This window comes from Amphiura filiformis, chromosome 13 (assembly GCF_039555335.1).
Source record: "Amphiura filiformis chromosome 13, Afil_fr2py, whole genome shotgun sequence".
NCBI classification, from domain to species: domain Eukaryota; kingdom Metazoa; phylum Echinodermata; class Ophiuroidea; order Amphilepidida; family Amphiuridae; genus Amphiura; species Amphiura filiformis.
Window position 1 is genome coordinate 59,352,695 of NC_092640.1, and position 17,902 is coordinate 59,370,596.

General features: G+C 38.0%; 1 protein-coding gene across 1 annotated transcript in view; it reads right to left on the reverse strand.

Annotated features, from left to right (window-relative positions):
- Positions 1–17,902, reverse strand: part of LOC140167791 (uncharacterized) — a 144,775-nt gene that overhangs the window by 55,622 nt on the left and 71,251 nt on the right. The window contains exons 6-10 of the mRNA XM_072191084.1: positions 15,592–15,706; positions 14,126–14,526; positions 10,025–10,115; positions 8,003–8,128; positions 2,143–2,391 (exon numbers count right to left, since the gene is read on the reverse strand). Of these exons, the coding sequence (XP_072047185.1) occupies positions 2,143–2,391; positions 8,003–8,128; positions 10,025–10,115; positions 14,126–14,526; positions 15,592–15,706 (982 nt within the window). The remainder of the gene's footprint in view (positions 1–2,142; positions 2,392–8,002; positions 8,129–10,024; positions 10,116–14,125; positions 14,527–15,591; positions 15,707–17,902) is intronic.

Sequence of the window (17,902 nt, forward strand, 5' to 3'; positions counted from 1 at the left end):
GTGAACAGAGAGGGAAAATCAATTATGTATATCAACATACAATTTCACTTTTTTTTTATACTAAAGCTGCACAAAATAAACAATCTGTACCACTTGGGTGGTTAAATGAGTTCTTGGTGGAATACACCATATTAGGCTGATTTTACACTTAATTATGTGGAAAACTTGCTCAAATAGGATGGACTGAAGCATTTCTCATTTTGGGCTGGACATTTTACACCAACATAGTACATCTACATACTGTAATTGGTATTTCCCAAGTTTTCTAAATCTCACTAATGTTGTAAAGATCAGGCTCATATTTCATCGTCGCAGCCATGATATCTCTCACTGAAATACATCGGGTATTTTGTCTTTAAAAACCGTGTCCCCAATCCAACCAACAGGATGAGATTCCAATACTTCGGTGTCATTTGACGTGTTTTGTCAATCAAACGGAGCAGAGAGAAATTTAATATAGTTCTTCGACTAGACCATGTCTACTGCTCGATTGGTATAGCTTGCAAGGACCACGTAATAAACAATATTGAGAACCTTCATAACATTGTATTTTCAAAGATGCCTATTTTTACAGTTATACCACATTTTTGATTATTTTTTTCCCGTTTTTTATTTTGCCATATTTTGACAATATATATTCTGCAGGATTGATCATGTAACATCAGGATTGTTTTCATAACCTGGTTGATGATACATATTAAGTAATGAAAATAAACTTCTGCAAAAATGGCACAAATTACAGCAGAACTAAATTGTCCTCTGGACATTGAGCCAACCTATTCTCATGTCCGGAAGCAAAGTTCAAATGCTCCACTTCAACGATCACAGTTCAAAAACTGACCTTAAGTTATAAAGTATGAGTTTTGGTACCCATCACATTCAAAGGTCACTCTATGAATGTACAAAGCTATTGAGGTCATGGAACTTTGTCTTGACAAATGAGCATGCTTGAGATCATACTGCGGGCAACCTCAGACATGTATTTTTTGCAATACATGCCCTAATGCTGTCCCAATTCTGGATATTTTTAACACATTATGAGACAAGATTTCATCAAAAACATGCAAGAATGCTGGAAATCGATTTCTGAACGTGCCACATTGCAATTTAAAAGTTGTCAAATCGTTCATCAGTTGTTTTTTCCTTCCTTCCTTTTGGGGCAATTTCATGGTCCGCCTGTTGGTGCATCAGATAGGTTGAGATTCAAAGTGTCATAACTGTGATTAAAAGTGCATATGACCCGTGTTGCAACTAGTTCCGTGTATTTTTGCAATTTTTCTAGCTATGGGCATGGAGCAATGACATTATAATTGGAAACCATGACTCACAAAAGTTGAAAAACATAACAAGTGCCATCACTGAGTAACTTGAACAAGTAAGGGAACATCCAAAAGATCAACAAAGCCCAATAATTGTACATAGGTTTGTTTCATAGCTGCTCCCTGTCTGTCTGTTTCTGTCTTTACTTTATGATTGGTAAACATTTTGAAAACAAAGAACATGAATTTCATGACAGAAAAAGTCAAAAGCCTGCTAATTGCTTCAAACAAACAAACAATCAAACAAAGAAGACAGGAGTACAAACACCCCTACTCACGCAGGTATACTTGTGTGTCTGTGAGACTTGTGTGACTTTTCTTGTATGTCCTTTTGACCCGACGGATGCCTGACGGACCTCTTGTGTGTCTTTTTTTTTCATCTTGTGTGTCTTTTTTGTTGTTTTCATTGGTTGTTACTTGTGTGCCTTTTTCAATACCTTCAAAAATGAGCTCTATACCCCCCCTGCAAGATCTTGCTTCTGTGCGTAGACACACAAGAAAAAAATCGACACACAAGCTAGTTTTGTACTTCAAAAAAGGCACACAAGCATAGCCACGTGACACACCAACAGATAGACAAGCAGACATCATGACAGACAAACAGAAAAGCAGACAGACAGAAAGTATGACAGTCAACATAACAGACAACATGACAGAAACAGACAAAAAGCATGACAGACAGATAGATTCAACATGACAGAGACATATACAGACAAAAGCATAACAGACACAGGCAGACAAAAAACATGCCAGACAGATTCAACATGACAGACATAGAAGCAGACAGTATGTCAGACAGACAGACAGACAGACAGACCATTACCTGAATCTTGAGATTCGCAATTTCCGTCTCATTCATTGCATTCTTGTACTGTGCTTCTTTCAGTTGAACTTTCATATCCATCAAAGTCAGCTCATCGGGCGTTGTCGTCGTTGCCCCTGGCGATAAGGCATGGTTACTCTCTCCACTGTTGCTTTCTTCCTCATCTAGATCAAAGGTTCCGACCACCAGACTGCTTGAATCAGGCGACTCAAGATTTACATAAGCGTTCTCATCTTCATCTTCTTCAGACTATGATTAAAAACAAAATGCATGACTAGTAAGTTATACCATATCTACCAAAAGCTTAGCTTATATATGTGTAAGTAAATAAACGAATAAATGAACACACAAAGAAAGAGTAAACAAAACAATGGGCTATTCCATTTAAAATCCTCACTACCCCTGTGGAACATTTTGGAACTATCTTCCACAGGAGGAGTATGAATTTCGAATGGAATACACATATTAGCAGCTCCATTTGAAACTCACCCTCCCTCTGTGGAAGATTCAGGTTGAATCTTTCTCAGAGGGTGTATGAAATTCAAACAGAGCTGCCTAATGTATTCATTATGTCCATAACTTGCCAAAGGGTTATTGTTACCCAATAAGCAAATTAGGGATGATTTGCATCAGCTGTTTACTAGCGAAGTGTTACGTGTAATCCGATTATCACTATGTCAACTTGATCACACATTTGAGTTCTGCACCACGGTCGAAATGATCACAACACAATGTCTATGGCATGTACTACCAATGTCAAAAGGTGCGTGATCCAGTTACCAAGGAATTATGTAACCACTTCGCTGGCGAATTATACTTATACTTGGTCATAAATGATCGAAATGTGACATAGCCTAATAAGTACTTCATATTCATGTCTTATACATAACAAAAACCCTCACACCAAATGAACAATTGAGAAATATACTGTACACATACGTAAAAAGGTAATATAAGTAAAATGTATTAATATTAAACTATAATCTAGTCAACTGGACTTACTATTTTTTTTTTTTTTAGTGGGAAATTTTCACGTCCAATCCTGAACGCATCATCAGCCCTACTGATGTTGTGGCGGCAAAAGTTCATTGACCTGTGAAACGGATGTTGTAGTATCACAGGTCACCACCTTTGAGTTCAACCTGAGAGGTATCTTCCTGATCGCTGAACTGTAGGCCCCGCCAAGTTGTGACATAGGCCGCCTCCCTGTTAAGTGAAGGCTCCTCCCGTTTCACGTAAATCGCTTCTTTGACCCCTCTCTCAAACCATCTGCTTTCTCTGTCCAAGATTTTCACATCCTTGTTATCAAAAGAATGCTTTGTAATGTCCAAATGCGTATAGACGGCGGAGTCACCGCAACCAGTGCTGGCTCGTCTATGCTGGTACATGCGTTTAGCAAGCGTTTGTTTAGTCTCCCCTATGTACAGCTTTTCGCATCCACTGTCTTGACACTGAATCGCGTATCAGGAAGATACCTCTCAGGTTGAACTCAAAGGTGGTGACCTGTGATACTACAACATCCGTTTCACAGGTCAATGAACTTTTGCCGCCACAACATCAGTAGGGCTGATGATGCGTTCAGGATTGGACGTGAAAAAAAAAAAAAAAAAAAAAATAGTAAGTCCAGTTGACTAGATTATAGTTTAATATTAATACTGTTTACTACCTGGATGAATGATAATCTTCACAAACGTATAAGTAAAATGGTTTGACCAGTCTTGTCAACTTTGTGAAACTTCTGTGAAACTGAACTCAAAAAAAGGTACATTTGTGAGTAAAACTTATTTTGGTGGCACAGTATGGTTACAATTGGGGAAAAAACTTCTTCAATACAATACTAATTGCAGTTGGGGTTAACAGCCCCCACCCCGGCCCCCACCACTGGTCTAAAATAGATTGCCACTTATTTAAGTTATTAGCAAAACAATTGCTGGCTCTGATAAGTGTTGTTCAAGTGGGTTGCCCCTTTGGCTACTGAAGATTGCTCGCATATATTGAGGAAATGGTGGCTCTAAAAAGAGCCATTTATAGTAGTTTTGTCTTGTGCCAACTGAAGAAATGCTAGCTTTGAATGAGTCATTGTGCCAAAAAAAAACACCTTTTTTTAGATTCTCTGCCATAGTATGTAAAACCTAAAACGGCAGCTAGTGCACACATAACTTCTCTGCATTCACATTGCAAACTGAATAGAAATGTAAGGTCCCCCCTTGATGCAAGATTCAAGGTTGAAACGTGCAGAGAATATGCATGGAGCCTAAGCCTATCCTATCATCATAAAGCATTGAACAGTGAATGCCCTCACTGTTCAAAAGGGCAATCTATATTATGAGATACAATAAATCCACATCAGTGTGGGACTTTCAAAATCCGGATCATTTAGGACTTGATTTGCTGCGCAACTCTACATGGTGCAAATTTTTCGTTGCAACAGCTTTAAGAGTTGCAACATTTCAAAGCAACAGTAGGTCAACCTTTTAAAACTTGTAGGTGAGCTATATATTGGTCTCCTCATCAGGATGCTCAGGAGAGACATAAAAAGCAGATTTTGAGATATTTTCTCAAAATATCAAAGAACTATCTCAAGAACCACTGAACCAATACTGGGCTTGTTTGTACTCATTTTAATGCATTTGTCATGCTAATTCCAAATATTGTCATGAATTTTTAAAGAAAAGTTTTTACATTTTCCATGTGAGCTACATAATATGCACATCACTCTCTTGATGTTTATGAGAGCCTTTATGAGAGTGAATGACATCAATGCATATTGGATGTTACATGGAACCTTATGTCATATTGGAACCTTACATGTTGCCTTACACAATTTAGTCAAAATCACACTAGTGAGTATTGCACTTTAGCATTTACCACACCCTACATCGTAAATGGCCATTTGGATACTTACAGGCTGCAACTGTACCATTGCACCTTAATGTGGATCTAATCGCCTGTGACTAATTCGCATCAATATCAAAACACTATGTTGCGCATCTGTGATCAAATGTCAACTTATGGAGGCAAGTCATACCATAAAAGTACCATACTAATGCATAATAATCTGAATCTTCTATCCATTATAGCTTGCATCAACATCAATACACTACATCGTATGTTGCGCATCTGTGATCAAGTTTCAACTTTTGCAGGCATGTCATACAATGAAAGTACCGCACTGATGCACAATAATCCGAATCTTCTATCCGGTGTGGCTTGCCCCAATATCAATATACTGTGTTGTGCATCTATGATCAAGCTTTACCTTTTTGTTTATTTGTTATTTTGGTTTATTTGCCATCATCTAGATGCATAGCCAGGCAGGCACTGGTTAACAACACTTTAACAAATACCCAAATGTCTTTCACAAGATGTAAAACATGCGGATAAAGGTCTATAGAGACCGCTCTATGAGTCCCATGATGGGTACTTTTAAAGATCAACGCTTGCTAATCACATGCAGACTAATGGTTTGTATTTGAACAATCTTATTGTGCTCTTCTAGGTAAACTCAACAACTCCCTACGTAAGGTATGTGGTAATTTACGACTTAACTGAAAAATACCAAATTTGAAATACTTTGAAGAAAACTAATCCAACAGAAGCACTTGCAAGTGTTAGGGACAGTGATATAAGACTTGCTCAATGGTTATTCCCCCCCTCCCAAGGCTAAATGTAAGTGACTGATTTCATTTTACGGTTTTGTTATACTGTAAGTCATGGTGGGTAGCAAACATTGATTATTTGCAGTTTGTGGTAACTTTAGTGGGAAAATATGAAAAGTAAAGTCCACCTACACGAGTATCACTAGACTATGAAAAAGATTGAAGACTTTCTATCGATCTTTATATTGAACTTTCATCACCACAAAACCTGTGAGTTCAAATTCTTTAACTTTCTCCACACAGGTATTGACTGCAGAAGACATTTTTTAAGAATTCATAAATTTCAGAATTGTACATTTTCTTAACCATATTTGGAATCAGCATGAAAAATGCATTAAAATGAGTACAAACAAGCTTAGTATTGGTTCAGTAATTCTTGAGATAGCTCTTGATATTTTGAGTAAAAATCTCAAAAATTGGACTTATTATGTTGAAGACTATGACTAGAATGCAGAGTATTTAAGTATTCACTCTTTAGCATTATGAGATATTTTGCAATAACAGTGAATAACTGGGGAAATATCCCAACCCCGTCAGAGGGGTTGCAGATATATACTGGAACAGCCTGATGGTATGTTCTTCACGTTTAATGACTTTCTACAAGTTAGCTTTGCAGGCATTATGTCTTGGCTGCGTTTTCCTTTCACAAGCACCAATAAGTCCTTAAGCCTACACTCTAAATTTTCTCGCCCATTTTTTGTGGGAAAAAATGGCATACAGAATCATTTGCATAGAATGCTTTGAGATGGTGAAATAGTCCGAATCTGCTGTACACCACCACTTTCTACTTAGAGACAAACATGATGCAAAGAGACAGACAGACACAGTGACACCCCGACAGACAGACAGACAGACATGCACAAATTGAAAGACAACTTGAATAGGTATCTTTTTGAAGCACATATTCCCCATTCAAAACCATCTATATGCGAATAAACATTAAATGACTTACTGCCAGAAACTCATTTAAGAATTACATACAAAGAAATTTGCTACAAAGCTTAATTTAGAATTTCCATAAATATGCAAAGAAATTACACTGGCAAATTCAGACTCTGTATAAGGGAAATCCCCATCTTGGATTGTTAACTATGGAGATTGAAATAATATGCTGCAAATCTTTTTGAAAAAAAATGAATATCTATCAATATGCAAAAGAAATTAGATAGGTGAATTCAGACAACAAATCAACAAACCTGGTGAACTTATTCAAAAAATAAACACACTGTTTACTATTGAGATTAAAAGAATTATGCTACAAAACTAATGTATTTCTATCAATATGCAAAGCAATTAGATATATGAGAATTCAGACTCTGTTTACTAGGGAAAACCCCATTTTGAATTGTTACCCATGGAGAATCAAATATGCTACAAAACTTAAGAATTTTTATATGCAAAGAAATTAGATATGAAAATTCAGACTCTGTTTACTAAGGGAAATCAACCATTTTTGATTGTCACCTATGGAGACTGAAATAATATGCTACAAAACTAATGAATTTCAATAAATATGCAAAGAAATTCGATAGGTGAATTCAGACTCTGTTTACTAGGGGGATTTATATTTGAGTGTTACTTAATATGGAGATTAAAACAGTATACCTTATTGCATTCTTTGGTAAATGCTGGAACTCAATTTTCAGTGTCTTTAAGTAAGCATAGTGTTACTAAATTGCATGGGTATGAATAGTCTTTGTCAAAGACCAGCGCGATCCATACCGAGCAGAGAAACCGCAATAAGGAGCGGATTGCCATAAGTACCCACTCTGGTTTCTGCAAGAGTGTTGTACCCCCTCTCCCTATGAATAATATGGGTGCATTGTTTGTAACACAGATTAGGCATGTGGCACTTAGCCTAATGGCAGGAAAAACCCCGTTCGTATTTGTGGCCCTTGAACATGTTTAAAACAAAACTGCCAAGAGGTTACATAAGAGGCTTTGCTTTAAACATGTTCAGGGGCCAATGACACAGGAAGTTTTTCCTGCCCAACATCACTATGTTACCTATGCAATCACATCACACAAATCGTCAGATGTTCAGCGAAACAATCACTCCCCAACATCTCTTCTAGACAAAATATTGGCCGACTAATTGCAAACAAACATTAACAAATAAGGAACATGGCAGAAGGAGTAAAAACAAGTAAGTTTGGGAAAACCCCCTCTTTAGCTGCTGACACATGACTTTTATCACTTACAAGGTTATCCACAGGTGAATCAACCGGACTGTTAGACCTATAGTTTCTATCTTGCTGAAGAGACTGTGATATGAGCTGGGCTACTTCACTGTGCTCTGCATCTTTCTCTCTCTGCCAATGCGGAACCTGTAACAGGATGTAAAAATGGGAAATATATGTATGAACTCATTGATTATGATGTTTTTGTTGTTGTTTAATTTACACAGTGGTAACATATGTGGCATCTATTGCAATCTACTGTATACAGCAAATCATATGAGTCTCATCCCTTATTTGTGCTATCTACAGTAGATAGCATTTTGTGTGGTATATATTGCTATCTACTGTAGCAAGCAAATCATATGAGGCACATACCTGATTTGTGCTATCTACAGTAGATAGCATGTCATGTGATATATATTATTATCTACTGTAGAAAGCAAGTCATATGAGGCTCATCCCTGGTTTGTGCTATCTACAGCAGAGAGCATGTCACATGGTATATAATATTACTATCTACTGTAGAAAGCAAGTCATACAAGGCTCCAAATTTCTTATAATTTGTGCTATCTACAGTAGATAGCATGTTGTTTGGTATATACTATCTACTGTAAAAAGCAAGTCATATGGGGCTCCAAATGTCTTATTAGTTTTGTGCTATCTACAGTAGATAGCATGTCATACATACAGATAGAAGCACACCCCTACAAACAGCCTAAGACAAATAGAAGACAGACAAACCTTAAGACAGTAGGTAGAAAGATCAGATAGATCTGACAGACAGACAGATAGACGGTAGTCATAAAAATTGGACAGACATACACAACAGTCAAGACACACAACAGAGACACTGAGACAATATCGCAGACAAACTAACAGAAAATAAAGTCATGATAAACATGTACTTATACAAGAATGATGGAAAAAGAAACCACTTGAAATAAATGAGCAAGCTCTTGAACTTTAAAGAGCAGCTGACATATCCACTCAACCTTCCCAACCGCATCCTCATTCATCAGAAAAGCAAAAACACTGCTGAGAGAAGTTAATAGTGAACGAAAACATCCCACTCAGCACTCATTACTTTTAATGTTAAGCCAACATGACCAACTCAAAAACATCTGTTGCTTAGAAACTCTAATGTACGGTTATACAAAGATGGTTCACACAACCATGCTAAGTTTTTTGGCATACAAAATCTCAGCCAATTGTAAGGTGACTCCTTATTAATGACGAAGAACTATCTTGGTAATCACAAGTCCAATACTGGGCATGCTAGTACCAGACATATGTTGCACTAATTCAAAACCACTCAATACCATTAGACGCAAACTTCTAGTATAACTTCTTACCAGCTAAGAAAATAATGAATGCCTACACTTGGCAAGGGTTATAATAGTTGAAAGTGCTTCACGCAGCAACCAAGCTATTAAAGTAATTGAAAACCGACATATCCGAGTATGTGTGGACATAATGATGGCCATATCTAGGACATTAATGGTCTCTAGCACCTGACTCTCAAATGAACATTGACATTACTATTATAACTCGTAATGCATCTTCTCTTTTAAGACAACCATAAAGTGCTAAGAAACATAGCTCTTAATCAGAGCCAAGTCTTGTAACTAGGGCACAAACCATACACAAACCAGGTTCTAAGACTTCCTCTTCCCTAACTAGGGCACAAACCAGGTTCTAAGACTTCCTCTTCCCTAACTAGGGCACAAATCATACACAAACCAGGTTCTAAGACTTCCTCTTCCCTGTAACTAGGGCACAAATCATACACAAACCAGGTTCTAAGACTTCCTCTTCCCTAACTAGGGCACAAATCATACACAAACCAGGTTCTAAGACTTCCTCTTCCCTGTAACTAGGGCACAAACCATACACAAACCAGGTTCTAAGACTTCCTCTTCCCTAACTAGGGCACAAACCATACACAAACCAGGTTCTAAGACTTCCTCTTCCCTGTAACTAGGGCACAAATCATACACAAACCAGGTTCTAAGACTTCCTCTTCCCTGTAACTAGGGCACAAACCATACACAAACCAGGTTCTAAGACTTCCTCTTCCCTAACTAGGGCACAAACCATACACAAACCAGGTTCTAAGACTTCCTCTTCCCTGTAACTAGGGCACAAATCATACACAAACCAGGTTCTAAGACTTCCTCTTCCCTGTAACTAGGGCACAAATCATACACAAACCAGGTTCTAAGACTTCCTCTTCCCTGTAACTAGGGCACAAATCATACACAAACCAGGTTCTAAGACTTCCTCTTCCCTGTAACTAGGGCACAAATCATACACAAACCAGGTTCTAAGACTTCCTCTTCCCTGTAACTAGGGCACAAATCATACACAAACCAGGTTCTAAGACTTCCTCTTCCCTGTAACTAGGGCACAAATCATACACAAACCAGGTTCTAAGACTTCCTCTTCCCTGTAACTAGGGCACAAATCATACACAAACCAGGTTCTAAGACTTCCTCTTCCCTGTAACTAGGGCACAAATCATACACAAACCAGGTTCTAAGACTTCCTCTTCCCTGTAACTAGGGCACAAATCATACACAAACCAGGTTCTAAGACTTCCTCTTCCCTGTAACTAGGGCACAAATCATACACAAACCAGGTTCTAAGACTTCCTCTTCCCTGTAACTAGGGCACAAATCATACACAAACCAGGTTCTAAGACTTCCTCTTCCCTGTAACTAGGGCACAAATCATACACAAACCAGGTTCTAAGACTTTCTCTTCCCTGTAACTAGGGCACAAATCATACACAAACCAGGTTCTAAGACTTCCTCTTCCCTGTAACTAGGGCACAAATCATACACAAACCAGGTTCTAAGACTTCCTCTTCCCTGTAACTAGGGCACAAATCATACACAAACCAGGTTCTAAGACTTTCTCTTCCCTGTAACTAGGGCACAAATCATACACAAACCAGGTTCTAAGACTTTCTCTTCCCTGTAACTAGGGCACAAATCATACACAAACCAGGTTCTAAGACTTTCTCTTCCCTGTAACTAGGGCACAAATCATACACAAACCAGGTTCTAAGACTTCCTCTTCCCTGTAACTAGGGCACAAATCATACACAAACCAGGTTCTAAGACTTTCTCTTCCCTGTAACTAGGGCACAAATCATACACAAACCAGGTTCTAAGACTTTCTCTTCCCTGTAACTAGGGCACAAATCATACACAAACCAGGTTCTAAGACTTCCTCTTCCCTGTAACTAGGGCACAAATCATACACAAACCAGGTTCTAAGACTTCCTCTTCCCTGTAACTAGGGCACAAATCATACACAAACCAGGTTCTAAGACTTTCTCTTCCCTCTGATCACAAAATATGTAGTGACCGAATCAGATTCATAACCTCATTAATAAACGCGATGGCGTGCGATCCAATCATATTTTATTATTTGCAAAACGCGAACGCAAATCGAGGTCATTAATATCTCACAATTGACCGCAAAATGCGTAATTGTTCCAATGTCGCACACAATTGACTTCTGCGTGAGCCGTATTGTGTGTCCTTCGACCTGCGCGCGCGCTGGCTGCCGTATTTGGATTGCGCGCTACCATATTTGCACAGATTGTGATCGCACCTTTGTTATTGGTCGTTCTGTTTTAGCCTGATCGATTTTTGGCAAGGGAAGATGTAAAAATCATCTATTTTTATAAACTTTTAAGCAAAATTTTGTGTAATTTTGTAAGGTGAAGAGATGAAAGTGACGGTTATGAATGAGGTTAATAACTTTGCATCGGTAATATGTCGATTACGCCCGAGGATATTCCTCGGTTCCAAAGGCAAAATGTTTAGATTTTTCACAATGCCCTCCAAATAACCGATCGCAGTTATTAACCTCTAAGCATATGATATACTGTCACAGAGATATAAGTGCATTAGTGTTATAGACCTGACGGGGAAGTCCTCTTTTGGTCTTTACGCTAGCGTGCTCGCCTTTTAATCCCGAGATCGTGGGTTTGAGTCCCGGCAGGTCTGGAAGTGGCTCGAGAAGGCACAGGATACTTCCGTGAGGGGTTTGTGACAATACGTCACGTTCAGTGACTAGGGTATAAACCATGCACAAACCCCCTGAGACTGCATGGTCCTCCACTCTGATTGCAAAATATTTAGTGACCACTGCCAGAAGAACTGGAACATCTAGAACAGCTCAGAGAGGGTAGGTCATGGTTTTCACATTTTGTTTTTAAGATAACAACTTTATTGAGAACATAGAGATCACACACCACCCAAGAAATCCCCATAGGGATATGTACTAAATTTGCCTCAAGAAAACATCATTTTTGAGAAATGCAGTCAGGATGCACAACCATATAATACTATTTGGTGGTAAAGGCTCAGAATCTGAACTTTGAGAAACAATGCATTGCCATTAAGCTTTTCCATAATATATTAGTTACACTCTTGGTAAAGTTTTTGCAAATGTTTAAAAACCAAGAAAGTCTGACCCATTGGAAGGAAACTTCAAGAGAAATGTCATTTTTGAATCTCTACTTTTTATCAATTTAATAGATACAAATTAAATGGAGATAAAAATGAAAGGGATTAAAAGTTGCTTGTGACAAGTAAGGTAAAATGTGCAGAATAAATTTATCTATCCAATGAACTCTCTAAATGTCTACCTAAATACCTGGTAGGAGCTTGGCTGGGGAGAGCTGGGCTGAAGCTCAGCTTTATGCAGCTTTTTTCATATTTTGCTCATGAGGGCTGTGTGTGTTTGCTAAACTTCATGAAAAATATTATTTTGCAAATTTCATCACTTCATAACTACCCACTGATGCTGGTGTAAGCTGCAGCTGTGGAAAGCTGAAGAAAACTAATCAATTCCCAGCCAAGTTGCAATCATTTATTTAGGTGTGGGTTTAGTGTAGATTTCTTCTGGAAATTGCCTTTTATTTCAGAGTAATGATACTCCTTTGTGCACAGTTTATATAACGATATAAATACAAATTGCTTCCTTTTGAAATGTCCCCAATGATTGTGCCACATTTTTACGTAATTTGGTGAAAAATATACCAATTTAGAACGTCCCCAAACTTCCATATTGCCGTTAGGTGTGTAGAATTTAGTGTTGTGTTTTTCTTGATGAATTAAAGCTTTAATTTGCCCAATCTTGATAATGCAATTGTTTCCGGTTTCAAATTATGCTATCTATGTCAAGACAATTATTAACCCTTTGAGAAAACAGATTGACTGATTTGTGTGCAAATTCATCAGAGAAATAATTAAAGTAATAAGAGAAACAAATTTCACACACCGTTATTTTCCTATAACTGAAAACCGGTGCAACTCTCGTAAAGTACGCAGTAATTATACACCCCTTGACAGAACGACAGAACAATACACAAATATGAGCCGCTACTGAGCACCGAGGCGTATGTTTTCACGCACTGGCCTACTTTCTTGTCAGCCCGACATGATATCGTGTAATTTGGCACTGGATTTGGTATTAAATGAGGCAATGTTGGTGCGCTGACTGAATATCTCAGTGACATCTCCACAAACATACAATCAATTCAGACCTCATAATACCAGTAATAAATATCTGTACAATATTAAAGTGTCTTGCACTTCTGGCATGTTTGGCATACCTGTGATTATCTAAACAAGTTCGTCCATCTTAGAACAGAACGGTATATCTGACATAAAAGTAAATGGTCTCTATAACACTACATTCTTTTAAATCATTTGTTTATGCATTTGTAATGCATACAATTCTCAATGTGGAAAAAAAGTTATAAACTATTAGGGAACAACTGAAAAGATTGATGCATTCAGTGATTTTCTCATCCAGAGGATTGTAAAAATCATCAAAATTCAGATTTTGGCACTTTGTTAGTGTCATCATGGTCATAGATGTGCTAATGCTATAGTGGTTAAGCTGAAAGCTGTGTATTAAAGACAAATTAAGACTTTTAGATGAATCTGTAATTTCTGTACTTAAGTAGAGAAATTAGCTACATGCATTTGAATAGGACTTCAACATTGTTAATTCTGCTGTTTTCCTCGTTTTTTTGCCAAATGTTTCATTTCAAAAATACCTTTTCACTTTCAAGCAATTTATAAACAATTTTTTGTTTGTTTACACTTTCAATGGGATCACCGAATCCAGTACAAGGTACGCCCTTGGCGTTTCAGAGCGTAGACGACGTCCATTGCTGTGACCGTCTTTCTCTTGGCATGCTCGCAATATGTAACTGCATCACGGATGACATTCTCGAGGAAGACTTTCAACACACCACAGGTCTCTTCATAGATAAGACCAGAGATACGTTTCACACCACCTCGACGGGCCAAACGGCGGATAGCTGGTTTGGTGATACCCTGGATGTTATCACGCAAGACCTTGCGATGACGTTTGGCGCCACCTTTTCCAACAAAATAAAATACCGAACTGACTGAACTCAGTGGTGTATCCAGGCATGTTTTAGGGGGCTTACGCCACCGGCTGTTATGCAAAAGCATGCAACTCGCTCTACCCCAGTCCTGGATACGCCCCTGAAACTATGTCCATCAAACAGCAGATACACTCTTTACTATCAAACAAAGCTGTTTTGGTCGGCAAGCTATAAATTAATGGGTTAAATGGCTGCAGATGATGCAAGGATAAGCTTACCTAGATATTTGTGTCTGGACAACAAAGTTGCAATACCTAATACATAACATGTTATGCCATAACCTCTCAAAGTGATTTGTGAATGTGTATGCATGATCAGTCTAAATTTAGCTGACAAGATCAGGTGAAGAGGTAAAATGTTTTACATTTTATCTGCAGACTATTCATGAGCTGTGATGTAAACACACTAATAGTGGTGACACCATTAAAGCTAGTCATCATCATCATCATAGGTGTGCTTGAAGACAACAACAAAAATGGTCTTATTAAAGAAGGATTTAACCAATTTGAGCCATATTGATCAAAATTGTTCAATATATTAATGAAATCATCAGCTCCATCTATTTGCAATACATGCCAAAGGGTCAAGGAAAGCAAAGAAAAATTGCAATTATACTAAAAAATTCAGGTTCCTGACTATTGATCCTCAGCTCAACTCTTGGATGAATCTGTCAATTTGAAAATCTTGCCTTTTATCATTCAAAAGATCTTATACTAGCAGTCAAGTTAGCGCAGTTGATACGGCATCAGACTTCCGTGCAAGAGGTCATGAATTTGTGCCCCGGTGTGGTTGGCAAATGTGCTGGTGAAAATAATGGCGCTGGCTTGAAATTCCCCTGGACAAGGAAGGAAATAACTGCCTAATTGTCTCGATTTATACCTGTACACTACTCGGGAACTTGGTTGTGATGGTTATGTGGGTAGATTAGGGGACTGCACCGATATTGAGCTGTGTCCCTGAAATGTTGTTATAATGTTAATAAGGTGTGTCTTGAGCCACAGTGGTCAGCGAAAATCTGTCTCCCAAATGTATTTTTTACTTAAATTATTTTCTCTGCTCTCTGTTCTCTGTTCTTACAGTATGACAATTTGAGATTGAAAATTAGCACCACAAACATTCATTCTGCCCTGAATCATGTGAAATACTGCACACGGCACGTGTAACCACTTACAAATACTCTGTAGAATCGGCCAACAGGAAATTGGCACAAATGAGGGCATACAATCAGTCTTAATGGAAATAGTGATAGGTAGAGAAGCCCATCACGAATGTATAAGCAGTTATTTCTGGGAAATGGATAATGTGTACATAAGGGAAGAGGGAATTGTCAGTTTAGTGACAGAACAGATTACTGCAGGAATGTTGACCTAAAGGCCACCCTGTACATATGCCATGCATGCCCCCCCCCACCTAAAAAAAAAAGTGAAAATGTTACAGGTAAACTGAACAACCAGATAATATTTAAACTGGTTGATTAAGAATTTTCAAAAAGCTGTTTAATCAGTTTTAAACAACTGCTGTTCACTTCACATCTTAAAGAGCGCTGTTTAAAGTTTTAAAAAGCATTTTATCATAGTTATCATGGTTACAAACATACAGGAACACAAAATGGGTAGTGGGATAAAACTGTACTCTCTTCTTAATTTTACTACTTTTGTTTTTATCATCTTTACAGTTTCTTCCATCTTCTCCACAACAAGTGGAGACACTCAGTCACCTGAGATGATAATTTGAAATGGATTGTACGTGCGTAAAAGAGGAAACGCATTGTGTGTAACCTTGAGGCAATACTGGCCTTGTCATATTCCTTGTTTGCCACAATTTGACTCCCTCCATCAATCACCTTGTTCTACAGGTGATGTACTGGTTTCCTAAATCTATATCCATCTGTACACTGATTAGTACTACCAGATAGAAACACATCTCTGCTGTGTATTTCCACCTCCGAGGAGGGGTTGTCACTCACTAAGTGACTTGCTATGCACCCACATCCAAAAAAGTGTCAAAAAGGGTGCCATTTTCATCGCCATCTTTTCTAACAAGGGTGCTTTCAAGGAGGAATGATAGGAATCACACTTTAGGGTTACCAGAACCAGGGATATGAGACAGCCAAAAGGGTGACTTTAAAGTAGAAAAATGAATGTTTTCTCTTAACTTCGGCAGCAGAAACTGAATGTATGCTATATAATTGAATACCTGAGTGGAAGAGTTAGACCCAGCATTTTATTGCCAGCAGACTGATCTTCCTTGTGTGTGAAAGATGAGCCAAAATCCACTCTCTAAATAGTCTTCCACGTACACTTAATCATGGTTTTCATGGAAGAAGGGCCCAACTCCATGGAGTTGGGCCTTTCTTCCACAAATATTGGATTAAAGAGGAATTTTGTTCATCCATGAAATCTGCTTTTCCAAACAACAAACTTTCTTGCTAACATATTACATGCTTCTACTTATGCAATAATGGATAATTTCCAAATTTCTGTAGCTATTTATAACACATTTGCTTACGGAACTGGCACTTGCAGTATATTAGTGGAAGAAGGGCCCAACTCCAGCTCGTATAAAGACCTGTACCGTTGCCATGGAAACATCATATATGATTTCGAATGTATGTAATACTGCATGTTCATGTATTAAAGGTCCCCTGAAGATGAAAACATTCTATCTATAAAACTTTTCCAAATATTACGTTTTTTCTTAATATCTCAAAAACAGTTTTGATGGAGTTGGGACTTCTTGCACTCAGGTATTCAATTGTCATTTAGGGTTGCTTTTGCATGCTGTATGCAAAAAAGCCAAGTAGCACCTGTGTGTGAGAGTGCCCCAGCATACCCTACCCACTGTATGACACCATAGACTTCTGTTAGCAGAGGCAATCACTATGGAGAATCTCAATAAAAAAAAAGAAATAACAGATGAGAAGAGAATGAAAATAATGATTTTGATATAACAAGTAGCTTGAAAACATTGTCTTTCCACTGTTTATTGTACTGATCAGAAGAAACACAACTATTTTTTGCAGTAGTTTCAAAGTATCAAAGACAGTAAGTGTCAGTTCTAGTTTCCAGGGGAAAGAGAAAAAGTGAATTTTAGTGGACTGTCAAAAATCTTAACAATTTTGCCTCAAATGTAGACAATTTCTTATTATGCAAATGAGGGGAAGCACATTCGGGGAATCCAACCTTGGTCCCAGCAGTTGGAGCACTTTTCCAAAGCCCACATAAAGTGGTAGTGAGGTGGATGCTACAAACTATGGGAAGCGAACCTTACTACGACCCCAACTTTAATCCAGATCGACTCCATACACACAGCAAATTAATTGGCAGAATTGATTGGAACACACTCTAGATCACTATGGATTAAAGTGGTCTCATCCCAATGGCATAGTTCAATGACCTTAATTAAACAATTATAGTGCAAAATTTGACCTTAAGTTACAGAGTATGAGTTTTTGTACCTAAATTTTCAAAGTTCATTCAATG